Source organism: Chaetura pelagica, unplaced genomic scaffold (genome assembly GCF_000747805.2).
Source record: "Chaetura pelagica isolate M959 unplaced genomic scaffold, ChaPel_1.0 scaffold309, whole genome shotgun sequence".
In the NCBI taxonomy this organism is placed as follows: Eukaryota; Metazoa; Chordata; class Aves; order Apodiformes; family Apodidae; genus Chaetura; species Chaetura pelagica.
Genome location: NW_009954547.1, coordinates 55,788 through 72,519, shown reverse-complemented (window position 1 = coordinate 72,519; position 16,732 = coordinate 55,788). Strand labels below are relative to the sequence as shown.

The 16,732-nt window shown below is 50.1% G+C and overlaps 2 protein-coding genes across 2 annotated transcripts in view; one reads left to right on the top strand and one right to left on the bottom strand.

The window, feature by feature from the left end:
- CCNF (cyclin F) overlaps nt 1–6,210 on the top strand; it is a 74,843-nt gene extending 68,633 nt beyond the window's left edge. The window contains exons 13-21 of the mRNA XM_010005055.1: nt 70–221; nt 960–1,124; nt 1,742–1,865; nt 2,513–2,693; nt 3,316–3,403; nt 3,941–4,040; nt 4,322–4,452; nt 5,071–5,240; nt 5,771–6,210. Coding sequence (XP_010003357.1) covers nt 70–221; nt 960–1,124; nt 1,742–1,865; nt 2,513–2,693; nt 3,316–3,403; nt 3,941–4,040; nt 4,322–4,452; nt 5,071–5,240; nt 5,771–6,210 — 1,551 coding nt within the window. The remainder of the gene's footprint in view (nt 1–69; nt 222–959; nt 1,125–1,741; nt 1,866–2,512; nt 2,694–3,315; nt 3,404–3,940; nt 4,041–4,321; nt 4,453–5,070; nt 5,241–5,770) is intronic.
- Nucleotides 6,211–9,189: 2,979 nt separating this feature from the next.
- VRK3 (vaccinia related kinase 3) overlaps nt 9,190–16,732 on the bottom strand; it is a 24,945-nt gene continuing 17,402 nt past the window's right edge. Inside the window, exons 2-10 of the mRNA XM_010005054.1 lie at nt 14,828–14,880; nt 13,042–13,108; nt 12,258–12,342; nt 11,694–11,796; nt 11,285–11,377; nt 10,911–11,043; nt 10,078–10,198; nt 9,755–9,813; nt 9,190–9,338 (exon numbers count right to left, since the gene is read on the bottom strand). Of these exons, the coding sequence (XP_010003356.1) occupies nt 9,190–9,338; nt 9,755–9,813; nt 10,078–10,198; nt 10,911–11,043; nt 11,285–11,377; nt 11,694–11,796; nt 12,258–12,342; nt 13,042–13,108; nt 14,828–14,880 (863 nt within the window). The remainder of the gene's footprint in view (nt 9,339–9,754; nt 9,814–10,077; nt 10,199–10,910; nt 11,044–11,284; nt 11,378–11,693; nt 11,797–12,257; nt 12,343–13,041; nt 13,109–14,827; nt 14,881–16,732) is intronic.

Genomic DNA, 16,732 nt, shown 5'->3' with positions numbered 1-16,732 from the left:
CCCTCTGCTGCCTTAGTTTTGTTTGGGTAAAAAACCAAAACAGTTTTCTTCTGTGTTCTCTCCCTGCAGATAGCACTAGCCAAAGCTTGTGGGAGTGGAAACCAACTAGGATTAGAAGCAAAATCTTCCAGTGAAATGGTGTCTCAAATCTTTCAAGCTTCCCTTCCTATCAGCAAGAAAAGTATCTTCACTGTGCAGAAAGGAATGAATGAAACAATGAGGTAAAAACTCAGATCCAGGAGTCAGGCCTCACAGCAGAAACCATTGCCCATTTCCCTCTACATTTCCTTTCTAGAAGGAAACCAATCTAGAATGAGGTCTGTTGGAAGAGGGCATCTTTTGCTGGGCTCCTCTGTGATGCATTGTGTACATTCAGGGAAACACTGGAAAGGAGACATATCAGAGCCCTTATTTCAAGCCCCAGTGCAGAACTGAAATGAGGTGTGTGAGGTTTTCTCTGGACTCTCAAGTTCTTGCATCTCTCAAGACTAGAAAGTTCTTCAAGAACTAGAGACACTGTTTGAGTTGTTTGAGCCACGGTATCTGTCTAGTTATCCTAGATGGCCTTTAGCCTCCTAACTGAAGGGACCTGCCCTTTCCTTCTGCAAGTGCCCATTAGAGGATAGTTTCTAGTTCCATTTTGCAGGCAACTTCAATCCAGGGTGAATGGGTCTCTGAGCAACCTGGTGAGGGTGGTGAGACACCCAGGTTGCCCAGGGAAGCTGTGGCTGCCCCATCCCTGGCAGTGTTGAAGGGCAGGTTGGATGGGGCTTGGAGCAGCCTGGGCTGGTGGGAGGTGTCCCTGCCCATGCAGGGGGTTGGAAATAGATGAGCTTTTGGTAAATTTCTTGGCTTGGAACTTTCAGATGGAGAAAGGACTCGATAACTAGAGCAGGGAGGGTGTTCAGCACAGCGTGGGTGGGTTTTCACTGCAAATTGTCTCTCTCTTTCCTGTCTAGGTACATCCTGATTGACTGGCTGGTAGAAGTGGCTACCATGAAAGACTTCTCCAGCCTGTGCCTTCACATGACAGTGGGGTGTGTGGATCGGTACCTGAAGCTGCGGCCGGTGCCCCGGGCTCGGCTCCAGCTCTTGGGAATTGCCTGCATGGTCATCTGCACCCGGTAGGGCTCCTGGGGGGCAGCAGGGCTGCTTATTCTGACCATTCCAATTCATTTCTGCTGCTCAAGGGGTTTTTTTCCCCCCTCCTTTTCTAATAATGATACTCAGAATCATCTTTGGCTTCCCTCTGAACGCAGTTCAAGCAACACCCACAACCTCTGCAAATGAGACACCAAATGTAGCTCTTTGAACATGCTTATAAATAGGAAAAAACCACTCCCTGGTGGGTGATTGGTCTGCAAACACTCCCCCAGTAACTGAAATCTTTCACACCTCGTGAGCATGAGGTGCAGCAGAATTGTTACCTGCTTTAGTCTGTGATCCTCAGATGAGCCACATCACGTGCTGGAAAGTTCCTCTTCTGTGTTTCCTTAGTATCTCTCATCTGAACTTAGGAGAGGTTTCATAAATGAGGAATTGAGTATATTCCAGTTGGTGGTTTCAGCTTAAAGGTGAAATAAATGAATAAATTCTTTCTTTCCTGGTCTTCACCTGGGAAAGTACCTTATAAAGTTGTTTAACTCTTTGGTGACCATGGGTGCACTCACAAAAGCATTGGTGCACAGCTGCACAAATTCCCTCTCTTCTGGAACTAACTTAATATTCCTTAATCCTGCAGTTTCATCAGCAAGGAGATCTTGACCATAAGGGAAGCTGTGTGGCTAACAGACAACACCTACAAATATGAAGATTTGGTCAGAATGATGGGTGAGATCATTTCTGCCCTAGAAGGAAAGATAAGGGTGAGTTGGGAAAGTGGATGGAGTATCTCACCCCTTGGGCTGCTACTGAAGTCAGGCTGTTGTAATCAGCACTTCTTGCCTGAGATGTTGGGGGTTTGTGTGAGTGTTCTCAGCTAGGGAAGACCCACATGTTTCAGAACATGGAGGTACAAACCCCCTGCTTTTCTCTGGAGATGAAAACTTAAGTTTTAGGAGGCCATTTATTTTTTCAATGGAGGATGTTTCAATGTCAGTGTAGTAGTTAAAAAAAAAAATATCCCCCAAACTCTGCTGAAATGAAAAGAGCATCTGGAAACAGCTGTGAATAGAAATAGAAATGAATAGTTAAGGTTGGAAGGGACCTGAAGATCCCCAGGCTCCAACCCTCCTGCTCTGAGCAAGGACACCTCACACAGCCCAGGCTGCCCAAGCTTCATCCAACCTGCCCTTGGACACCTCCAGGGAGGGGGCAGCAACAACCTCCCTGGGCAACCTGTGCCAGTGCCTTCCTGCCCTCATGGGGAAGAATTTTTTCTTAATGTCTAACCTAAATGTCCCCTCTTTCAGTTTAAAACCATCACCCCTTGTCCTGTCACTGCCCTCTCTGGTAAAAATAATACTTGGTGCTTGCTTTGTATTCCCAACCTCTGTTCTCCTTTCTGCATTAGATACCTACCATTGTGGACTACAAAGAAGTGCTGTCAAATGTGGTCTTGCTGGAGAGAAGGACCCTTCACCTTTATAGCTTCATCTGTGAACTGTCCCTCTTAAACACCAGCCTCTGTGTGTACTCCCCAGCTCAGCTGGCTGCTGCAGCACTGCTGCTGGCAAGGGTACTGCACAGGCAAGGTAAGGAATCTCAAGAGGAGCTGCAGTGTGGTCTGTCAGTCTGCCTGGTCTTTTTTAGGGAGGTGTTTTGTGGGTGTTACTTTGTATTTAGACAAGATGTCCCAGTCACTTGGCTGGGGGAGTGGAGAGGGGCAGGTACAAGGCTGCAGAGTAAGGGTGACAGAGCACTGGAACAGGCTCCTCAGAGAGGTGGTGGAGTCTCCTTCTCTGGACACTTTCCAGACCTGTATGGATGCCTTTCTGAGGGATCTGCCCTAGACTTGGTCCTGCTCTGGCAGGGGGGTTGGACTTGAGGACCTTTGGAGATCCCTCCCAACCCTGACCATTCTGGGATCATTCTGGGAATGAAGAGTTGAGTTCAATCTATTTTAGCTCTTAACACCTGTGATGAACAGGAGTGTTAGCATCAAACTCTGCAAGATCTGTTTAAATGAGATTCAAGATTTCTGTGCTTGTGTGTAACTTCAGCTTGGCAGGTAAACCTTGAAGCCAATTGTGAACTTGAATGGACTGTGTACAAGCTTGCAAAGATCATTATCTTAATCCCATTGAATAAAACAAGCCTGTCTGATTAAAGAACAGCCAAGCTTCATGAAATGGTAACTTATGTTCTCTTCTCCAGCACACCCCTGGACCAGCCAGCTGTCTGAATGTACTGGTTTCTCCTTTGAAGACCTGTTGCCCTGTGTGCTGAGCCTCCACCAGAAGTGGTAATAGTTCTGGAATTCTTCTGGGAGGGCACAGAAGTACTTAGATTCCAGCTTTTGCAGAGAAGCTGCATCTTTTCAGTCAGCCCTTCCCAGTGAAGGAGCTGGCTTTGGGCAACTGCCTTGTTCCACCCCCCCACCAGCCACTGAGCCTGAGGGACCAGTTTCAGGGACACTGGTTCTGTTTCTCCCAGCTGGTGGTGCCCTGAGTTACAGAAAACATGATGTTCCTCAAGGCTGACAGGTTTCAGCTTGTCAAGCATCACTGCTTTCAGAAGACTGGTGAACTTCAGGACTTCAGTAGCCAAAGCAGCCTCACCTCTGTAGAGAGTACAAGGCAAATATCTTGTTCCCCTCAGTGAACAGAACAGGAATGAGATGCTCCTGTGCTTGAAAATCAAGTGTCCTGGCTTTGCCAAACACCACCTTCCTTAGCACAGAGCTGAGATGGACAGAGGGGAAAGTACTGAAATTGGCAGGGTTTTTTTAACCCTCTTTCTTATAATTCATTCTAAGATTTGGACTTTAATCTCTTTCCAGTTTCCATGATGATGTCCCAAAGGATTATAGGCAGGTGTCCTTAACTGCAGTGAAACAACGATTTGAAGACGAGCGTTATGAGGAAATAGGCAAAGAAAAGGTGGGTGAGCTCCTTGTCTCCATCTGCTGCTGTCAGACACCACAGCAAGGCTGCTGTGTGGCAGGATGGGATAAACTCCAGGGAATGGGAAGTGGGTTCCAACTTTGGGCTTGTGGAGTGGATCTAAACAAAGTGGTGGCTTTAAACCTGCTCTGGTTGAGTACATGTGGGAAGAACTGGGACAGGGAGGTTCTCTAGGTTTCTCCTAGAAAATGAATAGAAAGAGTCTCTTGGCAGGGGGAATCAGGTGGCTTAATCCCTTCTGGCTTTCTCTTTTTTAGATGATGAGTTACAGCCAGCTCTGCTCATTGTTGGGTGTGAAACAGGAGGACCCAGAACCCAGTCCCTTGCACACAAACGTGGTGGAAATTCAGACTTTCCTTAGCTCTCCCTCTGGAAAGAGAACTAAAAGGCCAGTATAACTCCTTGCTGTAAATGTGTCAGAGGGTTAGCAGGAGCCTGTCTTCTGGTAGAATCATAGAATCCTGGGGGTTGGAAGGGACATGGAAAGCTCCCCCAGCCCAACCCCCCTGCCAGAGCAGGGGCACCCAGAGCACATCACACAGGAACGTGGCCAGGGGGGTTGGAATGTCTCCAGAGAAGGAGACTCCACAGCCTCTCTGGGCAGCCTGGCCCAGGGCTCTGTCACTCTCACAGCAAAGAAATTCTTCCTGATATTCACATGGAACCTCCTGTGCTCCAGTTTGCACCCATTGCCCCTTGTCCTGTCACTGGTCATCACGGAAAAAAGCTGAATTCCATCTCCCTGACACTCCCCCTTTACGTATTTGTGCCCATGGATGAGGTGGCCCCTCAGTCTCCTCTTCTCCAAGCCCAACAGACCCAGCTCCCTCAGCCTTTCCTCAGCAGGGAGATGTTCCACTCCCTTAATCAACTTTGTGGCTCTGGTAACTGAGGGTCTGTTCTTAAATATCCATTTTTCTGTAATCATCCTCATTTCCACACCTATTGGGAGCTGCAGAAACAGACTTGGCTTTTAAGGTGCAAGTTCTGGATTTTCTCTCTACAGGAGGAGGGAAGACAGCATTCAGGATGACAGGGGCAGCTTTGTGACTACACCCACAGCAGAGCTATCCAACCAGGAGGAAAGTCTTCTAGACAACTTCCTAGACTGGAGTTTAGCTTCCTGCTCAGGTTATGAAGGTGATCAGGAAAGTGAAGGCGAGAGAGACGGAGATGGTGAGGGTTTTATTCTCCTTATAAAAAGCAGATGAGAGAATTTAAACTCTCTTTTCAACTTTGCTTAAACCTGTTTCTCAGGCAACAGAAGCCTGAGCTTTCAGCTGAAGACCAACTGGAAAAACCTCTCCCCTTTCCCCCGTGGTTATAATTGTTAAACTATTTACAGGTATCTGCCTGTTCTGTTTCTCTCTCTTGCTTCAGAACATGAAGGGTTTGTAGCTGCTTAGTGTTTTGCAGTGTGGTTGTTTTCAGCCACCAGAGAGTGGACCAAATGTGATGAATGGCCCCGTGTTAGAAACACTTAGTTTTGCTGACTCTGGGCCTGGCTGTTCATGTTCTGAACAGCTCTTGGTGCTTATCCAAACAGTCTAGGGGGGCAAAAAGTAACTTATTTCAACTGAGAGGGAACTTAGTGCTCTCCCCTCCCTACGGGGTGTAAAGCAGATGGAAGGTTTATGCTCTTGCTTTTTTTTTCTGTTTGGTGTTGCCTGAATCAAAACTAACCTTTTCCTTTCCTCACTCCACAGTGACTGGTCCCAGTGGGATCTTGGATGTGACAGTGGTCTATATGGACCCTGCTGACCACTGCTGTCAGGACTCCAGCGATGAGGACAACCTGGCTGCAGAGTGGGCTGGGCAGGAGCCCACGGTGTTAGACAACACCCACAGCCCTTCAGCCTGTCTGCCCCCAAGGAATCCTAAACTGGAAAGGAGCTCAGGCTACTCTTCTGTCAACAGTGCCAGCCCTACATCTTCTGTGGAAGGCAGCCTTGGAGTACCCCTCAAACCTACCTCAGCACCGTCCCGCGGCCCCGCGGGGCTGTGCCCCCCTCCCTGCCTGGACTGGTGTTTACAGTCAGGCTGTGCCAGGCCTGGGGAGGGCAGGTGTGACAGGAGGCAAGTCAAGAGGAAAAATGTGGCAGAACACAGTGGAGAAAGGGTGAACTTGGGCTTCTTAAGCCTCTGATTTCTTCCTGCTCTTTACTTTCCTAGGGTTCCTGGAAACAGTCCCTGCTGTAGTCGTACAGGGATGATAGTGAATGATTTTGGATACCTCCAAAATGAGCCCTTCCCCTCAACTTGGCCTGTGCCTGTCTTGTAATTCTGTAGCTCATTTCTGGGCCATTACCTTCCTTCTTAGCTGCCTTTTTAAACTGCTCCCTATTGTCTGATGCTCTGCAAAGTCTATGTGAAACTTTTTATCTCATTTTCCTCCTATCTCACCAGCTCGTCCTTGGTGATAGAAAGGAACTTGTCACGTCCCTTGCTTTGCTGTGAGGCCTGGCACTGTAAAAGGAAGGAATTGACTTTTGTTCTCAAGTTACTGGATGTAACACTATGCTTGAATCCGTCCACTTGAAAGACCTTGTTGAGGTGGTGCTGCCTTTTCCCTCTGGCCAGGCACTGTCTCACTCAGCTGGTGCTTCCCTCTTCATGTAAATACCAATTGCTGCACTGACACAAGGTTTTTATGGATACAAGGAAGAGGTAAATGAAGGCTCACTGCAGGTCTGAGCTTCTTTTTTTACCTACCTCTCAGATGGTTTTAAACCCCACTTGCCTCAGGCTCTAGCTGCCAAGTCTCCCTTGCCTGACAAACCCTTCTGTGCCTTAATGCTCCCCTGCCTGTCCTACAGTGATGTGATCTCTGTGAACTGTTGACTCTGCTGAACGGGGTGGCTGAACTGCCACCTCCAGCCACTGGCTCCGTGTCACTCCCTGTCTCACACAGTCTCTCTTCCTTGCTATTTCCATTAATGTGTCCTTGAGTAAAGCACAAGTCACTTGAACACTAGACCCAGGCAGTCTGTGGTACTGAAAGCCTCATTTCAGCCTTGTCTCCTGCTCTGTTAGGGCAGCAAATGCTTTTCTTATAAAAAAGGAAACCTGTGCTGCTTTGGTGACAATCTGAAGAAACCACCTCCCTGACCTCAGCCTTCCAAGCCTGGGTTAAAGCTCCTTCAGCCTGTGAACGGTGGGGAAACCAGCCCCAGGTGACTGAGCATTGAAATACCAAGGTACAAGACTTCCAGGAGACATCACTGCATTTAACACTGGAACTGGACTCCATGACTCTTCCTTTCTCTCCAAGTTACTGTGGCAGATGGCAACAGTTCAGATACACACAGTGTAGTGACTTTTTTTTTTATAAAAACTTTTTTATAATACAGATGGCTCCCTGTCTTACTTCAATAACTGGTATCCTACCCTCACCTGGGGCTTGGAGAACTGATGGGATGTTTGGGGATGAAGTCAGAGCCCAGCTCTGATCCCAGTTATCCCCAGGAAGCTGCAGCTGCCTGGGTCTGGCTGCAGGCCCTTTCATGCCAGGAGCAGCACAGGGCTCAAGCCACTCACCAGCCCTACAGCAGCAGCAGAGATGCTACAAAAAGGCCTTGAACCAACAGAGCAGCCTCAGGTGCTTGTCCACAAAGTTTATTACAAAACTATCCACTGCCACTGTAGATTAAAAAAATAAAAAGTCCCTGATTTCATTTTTCTGTTCCAGTCTTCACCCTTCTCCCAGTGGCTACATTGCACTTCTCCAGCTGCTGCTTACAAAGCTTTGCCAGGCAGGAGTGTCTTCACATTAACTTGCTGAAGCACCAGCTCAAACTTGGGTCACATTAAAATTGGAAGAAATAATTTATAAAAACCTCTCTCAGCTTTAAAATAGGTAAAATATCTTCTGGGAGGGCCTCGTGCTGCAGAAAGCTTGGGATTCTTTTCCTGTGCAAGTTTTCTTGATCTGAAAGACACAAAATAGGAGCATTAATCAGTTCAGCCTCTTCCTAAGAAGAGTAAATGAGGTGATGAGGAGCTAGTTCTGTGTTCTTGGGGCTTGCTCCTTCATGCACTGGCCTTGGTCGATCTGGACTGAAACCAAATTTGTCTCTGGATTAAGCCTCAATCTCGGAAGTGCCTCCTGAATAAAACAGCAGCTGGGCCTTAGAGAGCCACCAGTTACAGCCACAGGCCTGAGGCAATTCAGCCGGAGCTAGAAGGGCTTTCTGAAAAAGAAAAGCAAAAGATCCAGCCCAGAGCCTTCTTTAGAAAATAGTAAATTAAAAAGGACCAGATTTATAAACCCCTGTATTCTTCCAAGGACAAGTGTTTCCAGAAAAAAACTGAGGAAACACAAGCTGCAGGACAGCCTGAGCCTGGCTTTGTGTGGCACTGACCTCTGAGAGGGAACTGACCTCTGAAGGGCTGGGACCCCCTGCACAGCCAGGACCCCCTGGCTCTCAGGAGTGAGACTTGGCAGCCCAGGCTGCCCTGTCAGAGAATCACAGAATCACCAAGGCTGGAAAAGACCCTTAAGATCATAAAGTCCAGCCCATGACCTGACACTACATCAGCCATGGCACTAAGTGCCACCTCCAGCCTTTCCTTGAACACCTCCAGGGTTGGTGCCTCCACCACTTCCCTGGGCAGTCCATTCCCATGTCTAATCACCCTTTCCATGAGGAAGTGCTACCTAATATCCTATCTAAACCTCCTCTAGTGCAACTTCAGGCCAGGTCCTCTTGTCTTGTTGCTGGTGGCCCGGAAGAAAAGCCCAGACCCCCCTGAGCACAGCCTCCCTTCAGGGAGTTGAAGAGAGTGAGAAGGTCCCCCCTGAGACTCCTCCAGACTAACCCCAGCTCCCTCAGCCTCTCATCAGACTTTTCCTCCAGTCCTTTCACCAGCCTCGTTGTCTCCTCTGGACCTGCTCCAGCACCTCAAGATCCTTCTTGCAGTGAGGGGCCCAGAACTGGACACAGAACTTGAGGTGAGGCCTCCCCAGTGCTGAGCACAGGGGGGGAATCACATCCCTGCTCCTGCTGGCCACACCATTCCTGATACAAGCCAGGATGTCATTGGCCTTCTGGGGCAGCAGCTCTGCCCTGCTCAGGTGCTCACAGCAGGGCAGGGGGTCTGCACCTTCCCAGCTGCTGGCACTGACCTAGGGTACCATTTTGATATCCACAGGGTCATAGGCTGAAGCTCTCATCTTCTCCAGTGGCTGCTTGAAGAGCTGCCGCAGGGCCTCATAGTCGGGCTTATCCTCATACCCCAGAGCCATCACATGCTGCAGGTACCTCTGCAGGGCATCTGCAAAGCAAGGACATCGCTGCCTGGAGCAGCAGGGCAGCTGCCACACGGTCTGGAGACACATCACCCACCTGCCTTGGCCAGCTGCAGAGGGGCAACAAAACCAAAGACCAGCAGGAAGCTCAGAGACAAGAGGGGGAAATGATCTCTAGCCTCCAATACTGCATTTCTAAAGCCACCAGAACAATCAGGGCTCAGGGATACAGAGCGTGGGCAGCAGCCCCTCTTGGTTTGCTGTAAGGAAAGCAAGGGGTTTGCTCACAGGAGGAGCCTGTCAACTGGTCCATGGGATGCTTGGTCACCATCACCAGTGGAAGCCATCCTGGACAAGCACCCCAGAGCAGACCAGGTTCTGCCTTCAGGTCCAGTCAATCCCCATTCCCCCAGTCCCACTGCCAGGGGGAGCAGGGCTGTACCTGGGATGGGTTTCTGCCGGAAGCACAGTCGGAGAAGGCAGATCACATCCCCTTTGTACCTGGAACGATCAGTGGGAGGTGCTGTCAGGTGAGGAGCACAGGAGCAGGCACCTCAACAGCCTGACCTTGGCAACAGGGACAAAATGTACAAAACCCAGATGGCCACATTCTGAATGGACCAGAAATCAGGGTGCACCAAACACCCCTGGCCAGGCCCAGCCTCCACATCCCAACAGTGCCCCACGACTGATTTGTCTTCAGCCACCAAACCTCCCTCACTGCCTTCTGCTGAGTTTTGCCCAAGAGTAGATGATTTCTCCTACTTTTCCTTCTTCTCCACCACAGTTTCTATTTTGTCCAGTTCAGCAGACCAAGGCAACGACCCACTGAGCCATTTCAGAAGGCAGTAGCCCAGAGATTCCAAGTCACTCCGGCGAGATGGGCCTGATGGGGATAAAGAGAGATGCACACGTGAAAAACTTTGGGAACCATCCCAGAAGAGGCCCAGGCCAGCAGCCCTCCTCCTCCAAAGGCAACTAAGGATTCTAGCACTCACTGCACAACCTTGGAAGCCTCTATTTGAGGTGCCCCTTCTGTCAAACAGGCAGCCTCACCGGGGCACAAGTCTGAGAGAGTCATGAGAGGCAAAGAGCTGAAGAAATGCAAGAGCTTCATGAAGATGTACCCTGGGACACCAACACTTCTGCTTGTTCACACAGTTGAGGAATCACCTCCCAGCCTCCAGAGGAAGATCTGCCCAGTTTGAACACTGGGAGAGAACAGTCACATTCCAACCAGGAGGAAGTGGATAATTTAAATGCCTTTCCAGCTCTCATTGCTTCAAGGTCAGAGCAGAGCCTGCTGCAAATCTGTTTTGGGCAGGGATCCAGTCTGGCTTGAAACAGATCCCTGCTAAGCCAGCAGGACACAGCCCTGTTTTCTAATCCTCACACTCCTGCAGTTGCCAAGGCCCCAGATGGAGAACGAACATCCCTGCACCTCTTGCTGGCAAGTCCCAACGCAGCAGCCCAGAGACAGGCAGGAGGAAACAGCCCAAATAGGAGCTTGGTTCCTGGTGCACGAGGTGCCTGGGAGGCAGCAGCAACAGGAATGGCAGCAGAGAGCACTGCTGCAGTTAACAGCTTGTGTGACTCACCTGCCCCGTTGTGGCTGTCCAGGCTGATGAACTCTGTGGTGCCCTCATGAGGGGTCCTGCTGCCCTCACGCAGGGGCACGTGCTTCCCTCCCGGGCAGTACCTGAACGCGAAGCAGTAATCAGCCAGGGTCACCTGGAGACACCAAACACACCTGAGTGACACTGCTCCAGCCCCCAGGCTGACCCTCTGCTCTGCCCCCTCCAAGCAGCAGCCTGGAACTCCCCTCCAGGGAAAGGCACTGCTCCTTCCAGCAGATTCCAGGTGTGAAGCAGAGTCCTGCACAGACCAGGCTGCTCCCCTGCCAGCAGCAGGGACCTGCCTGTCACTGCCCCATTTCACAGGGCAGCCCTCTCAGCACTGCTCCTGCTCCCACCTGTGTGAGGTCTGCTGGGTTCAAATAGATGTTCTCAGCTGTGATGTCCCCATGCACATACTCGTTCTCATGAATGTACTCCAGGCAGTCTAGCTAGGAGTAAACAGAAGAGGCAGTAGGATCAGAACCACACAGCCTCCTTCAGCACCCTGACTGTCACCAAGGTCCCCTCAGCACAAAAAAGCACCACCTCTCACAGCCTCTGATTTTCAAGAATCAGATCTATCCCGTTCTCCTCACTCCAACTTCCTTCAAGGTGACATAGTGTTCAAAAGATGCAGCTCAAGTTTACAAAAGACTCAACGGATGCTACTTAGAGACCCCAGCCAACCCCCTGGATCAGCTTTAAAACACCAGAAGTCACAGGTCTTTTCTGAAGTCTCTTAGGAAGTGTCAGTTCCCTACATACCAGTCGGACTGCAATCTGAAAAGCTGCCTTCTCCTTCAGCAGGTCTAAACCATCATTCAGCACTGACTGAAGAGTTCTTCCTAAGTCAGAGAACACCAAAAACCTACAAGAGACAAAGCAGAAAGTACTTAGCAGTACCTGCCTGGTTTGGAAACCCTGCAACAGACACTCATCAAGGAATCCACCTGGATTACACTCCCTTTCAAATTCAAATGGACCTAGGCAAACATTTCCTCAACTTTTGACAACAGAAAACTCCTTGAAAAGGAGATGCTGATCTCGTATTGCAGACACAGAATCTGAGTCTCCCCTTCATGTTAAGATGAAAGGCAGGAATAAGGTGTCCCCTGGCAGAAGCAGCCAAGGCAGAGACTTCATCAGCAACACAAGGAACAGATAATGTGAGGCAAACCATGTATTAATCCATGTGAAGCAGTGCATGAGGTGAGGAGCTCAGGGGACAGTGAGAAAAGGAACAGCAGCACGGAGAGAAGAGGGAAAGCCCATGGGGATGGCAGCTGTGGACAAAAGAGTTCAGCTGTGCCCTTCGTGAAGTCACCTCACCTGTAGCTCTCTGCATGCAGTCCAAAGCCAAGGCACTTGGGGATCCCCAGCAACGGCACAGAGTGCCACTTCTTCCACTTCTCCACTAGAAGGGGAGAGACAGGACAGTGCAGCAGGAGCTCCAGAACAAAGGAGCTCAGTCAGAGACACCTTTTCTCCAAAGGCTGGAAGCCTCACACTGTTTCTGTGCCAGCAACACCAGCCCAGTGCATTGGCACATCCCCCACACAGCAGTGCAGAGCAAGACAGAAAGGCTGCTGGGAACACCAGGGGCTGGGGCTGCTACAGGGGTAGGTGAAACAAGAGGAGGGGGGGAGAGAGAGAGAGAGAGGAGGATGGAGAAGCAAGATTTTTATGGTCCTTCCAGAAGTGCAGGTTTGACACTAACTCCTTCATCACCCCTTCTCAAATACCTGCCCAAATTCCTGGTCAGCTTTGCTCTTGCTCAGGTTTTTGGGTCCATGGGGTAAATACCAGACAGCAGCTGGCAGAAACACCCAAGGAAGGGGCACAGGAGAGGGGGACAAGGTAGGACAGACTGAACAGCTACCAGGGAGGTCAAGACAAAGCACGGGTATAGACAAAAGCTTCAAAATGCCAATACTGCAGTGTCCTTAGGTGCACAGAGGCTCCTGGGAGAGCAGACCGAGCTTCTCAGCTCTCGGGCACTAAGCAGTGAATTAATTCTTGCCTGCCCTTCCAAGAGACCCACGCAACTGATAGGAGAGGGATGCCAGTTTCCCAACAAGCAACCTAGTCCTTGTCCTTCCCAGGAAGCACCAACCTGTGCCTGCCTTTGCAGCTCGCTGGAAGAAGTTCTGCTCATTGTAGATCCTGCCATCTTTGACATCCTGGAGGGAACAGGAAGGAGTGTTACTTCAGCCACACACACCCTGCTGGAAAGGGAAACTTGGGCAAGATTGCTACAGCACCTTCACTACTCATTTTATAGAAAAAAAAACAAAAAAAAACCAACAAAATGCCAGATCAGCAACAGAGCTGAGGTCTCTTGGTTCACACTTTGCTGCTGTGCCCACCAACCACAGAACTTCTGAGCGCAAAGAACCAGGGAGTGGGTCTCACACTGGACATTACAGGCACTACCACTCCCAACTGCCTGTGGTTAAAAGCAGGTGGACAGTGCAGACCATCTGGCCACCTGGAGTGAGCCCTAATCCCAAACTGTTGTTTTAGAAAGAGCCAGAGGGAACCTCCTTGTCCACAGCACAGGTGAGGACATTTCTGCAAACAGGCAAGTCCCAGCCAAAAGCTGTAGCCTGTTATTCTGTCAGAGACAAGTCAGTCTGTATTTGTGACATTCAAGTCATCCTGGGGGAGGTGCTGACAACTCACAATCCATCTTTTTAAACCAGCAAGTACCTTTTCACTGCTGCTGTTACCAAGTGACCTAAGTGCCCATGGTTTCCAGCCAGGATGGATGCTCTGCACACTGCAGAGCAACTGGGGACAGATGCTGTTGTGCATGGGAGGAGGCAGCAGCTTTACACCCTGACTGGTTTGATACCAAAGGCCCCACCCAATTGGCCAAGATAGCTGGAAGATCACCAGGCTCCAGACAACACACACAACCATGTTCCAGAGGATATTTTATTCTGCACCTTGCCTGGGAAGCTGATCTGAGCCATCAAACCCAGGAGCCAAAATGCTCTCATGTGCCCTATCATACCCCACAGTCCCCTGCAACTACAGGGGCTGGGCTGTGGCACCAGAACTGCCAAACAAAATGCCAAAAGATGCCAAAGGTGCAAAACAAAGGAGTTGGGAGTGTTGTGCACAGAAGTGATGACAGTTTCCCACCTGCTGGCTAAGGGACTAACAAAAGGGACAAGGATTTTTCAAGTGCCCACAGGTGTGGGCACCACCAGGTCCCCCCCAGAGCCATTAGTGATCACTGGTCTTTCAGAGATGAGCGACCCCCAAGAGCCACAGCAGACAGAAAAACAGCCTTTCTGCTCTGGTTTGTGAGGTACTGGAAAGCAGTCAAGTGAATTTCCATTGTAGAACAGCTGCTACTGGGAAGAGCCCATTTCTGGAGCTCCCAGAGGACTGGCAGGTGCCCAGGAAGCTGCCTCAGACTCCAGCTGTAGTTACTGTTTGACACCAAGTGTGCTCAGGCCTTAAAGCCACCCCGTGCTGGTTCATCACCCTGTCTCAGCACAGCCACCCAACTCACACCCCTCCAGTGTCCCAGGCTTCAGCAGGGCACGTGCTCACTGGCCATCCAGGAGCACAGCAAGTCTGACACAAATTAATCCAAATCCACCACCAAATTCAGGCCTGGAGATGACTGAGCTTGGTGCACTGAAAGGGCTCTGCTTTTTTTATAATCCTCCTGTTTCCTTCACACCTTTAGTGGAAGAGCCAACTGCTACTGAAATCCAGGCATGACACCCTCAGGAAATTATATCCATTTCCTAAGCTAGGAGGGGCCTCTGTGATCACTGAATTCTATGATGATTCTGTGTTTAATTCCCTGGACACTCTTAGCCCTACAGCCCTGGACACAGCACACTGTGCACTATTCCTTACCCAAACAGATCAAAACTCACAAGTTTGAGGGAGTATCTTTGCATTTGAGGCCAGGTTCCAGATGCTGGCTGTGCTGTGGAAGGATGGAACAGAGGTGGTGGTTACAGGAGCACAGGAAAGAGGCACTTGCAGTGTCAGCTGCATCACTAACAACAGCCTGCACAGCTGCCTTTTACTGCTCCTCTGCTTCTTTCACTCAATCCTGGCAGCACCTTCCCAGGGAACTACAAAGTGATTCTTACCTTGCTGCAGAAGCACAGCACCCCACCTGCAGCTCTGCCTAAGCCCCAAAAGCATCCAGGCATGGCCGGAGGGGGGGTGCTCTGCAGGTGGTATGTAAGGAACCAATCATTAGTAGAACCTGAGAGGCACCCCCAAACTCATCTCCTGAATTCTCCCTACAGTTCACTCCAGAGCCTGTCAAAGTCCCTTCTGCTCTGCATGGATGTTAGAGTTATCTGTGGCCTTCCTCCTCCAGAGATCTGCACCCTTTACTTGGCCTTGAGGTAGTTCCTCTTCTGCTCTCAGGCTGAGCTTACCCACTGCTTGTCACCCAAAAGCTGCTTCTGTAAAATCCTCCACTTTTTCTAACATCACATCTTTTTAAAGACATTAAGTGGATGCCTAGGCTTTGTTATGCAAGAGGATTAAGTAATTAAAAAGAAACCAAACCCAAATATTGGGCAAAGCTTCCTAATGGACAAAACCCCTCCTGAAGAGTTTGTTTCCAAGCTAACCAGGGAGAAAAAGGTCTAAATCTTTCCTTTGGAAGTTGACAGCTGGACTGGAAAGCAGCTCAGCAGCCACTGAAGAGCTGAGGAGCAGAGCCCAGATGACTGAGTTGCCTCCCTGTGCCCCCCAGAGCAGGCTGAGGGTCCTGACCTGGCCGTGCACTATTCCTTACCCAAACAGATCAAAACTCACAAGTTTGAGGGAGTATCTTTGCATTTGAGGCCAGGTTCCAGATGCTGGCTGTGCTGTGGAAGGATGGAACAGAGGTGGTGGTTACAGGAGCACAGGAAAGAGGCACTTGCAGTGTCAGCTGCATCACTAACAACAGCCTGCACAGCTGCCTTTTACTGCTCCTCTGCTTCTTTCACTCAATCCTGGCAGCACCTTCCCAGGGAACTACAAAGTGATTCTTACCTTGCTGCAGAAGCACAGCACCCCACCTGCAGCTCTGCCTAAGCCCCAAAAGCATCCAGGCATGGCCGGAGGGGGGGTGCTCTGCAGGTGGTATGTAAGGAACCAATGATTAGTAGAACCTGAGAGGCACCCCCAAACTCATCTCCTGAATTCTCCCTACAGTTCACTCCAGAGCCTGTCAAAGTCCCTTCTGCTCTGCATGGATGTTAGAGTTATCTGTGGCCTTCCTCCTCCAGAGATCTGCACCCTTTACTTGGCCTTGAGGTAGTTCCTCTTCTGCTCTCAGGCTGAGCTTACCCACTGCTTGTCACCCAAAAGCTGCTTCTGTAAAATCCTCCACTTTTTCTAACATCACATCTTTTTAAAGACATTAAGTGGATGCCTAGGCTTTGTTATGCAAGAGGATTAAGTAATTAAAAAGAAACCAAACCCAAATATTGGGCAAAGCTTCCTAATGGACAAAACCCCTCCTGAAGAGTTTGTTTCCAAGCTAACCAGGGAGAAAAAGGTCTAAATCTTTCCTTTGGAAGTTGACAGCTGGACTGGAAAGCAGCCCCCCAGCCACTGAAGAGCTGAGGAGCAGAGCCCAGATGACTGAGTTGCCTCCCTGTGCCCCCCAGAGCAGGCTGAGGGTCCTGACCTGGCCGATCTGACACCACCCACAGCTCAGCTCCCGGATCTAAAAACCAGGGGGAGGAAACCCGGCCCCAGGGGGAGGCTCATCCACCTCATCTGGGTGCCCGGACCCACCGCCCACCCCCGGGACACCCCCGGGACAC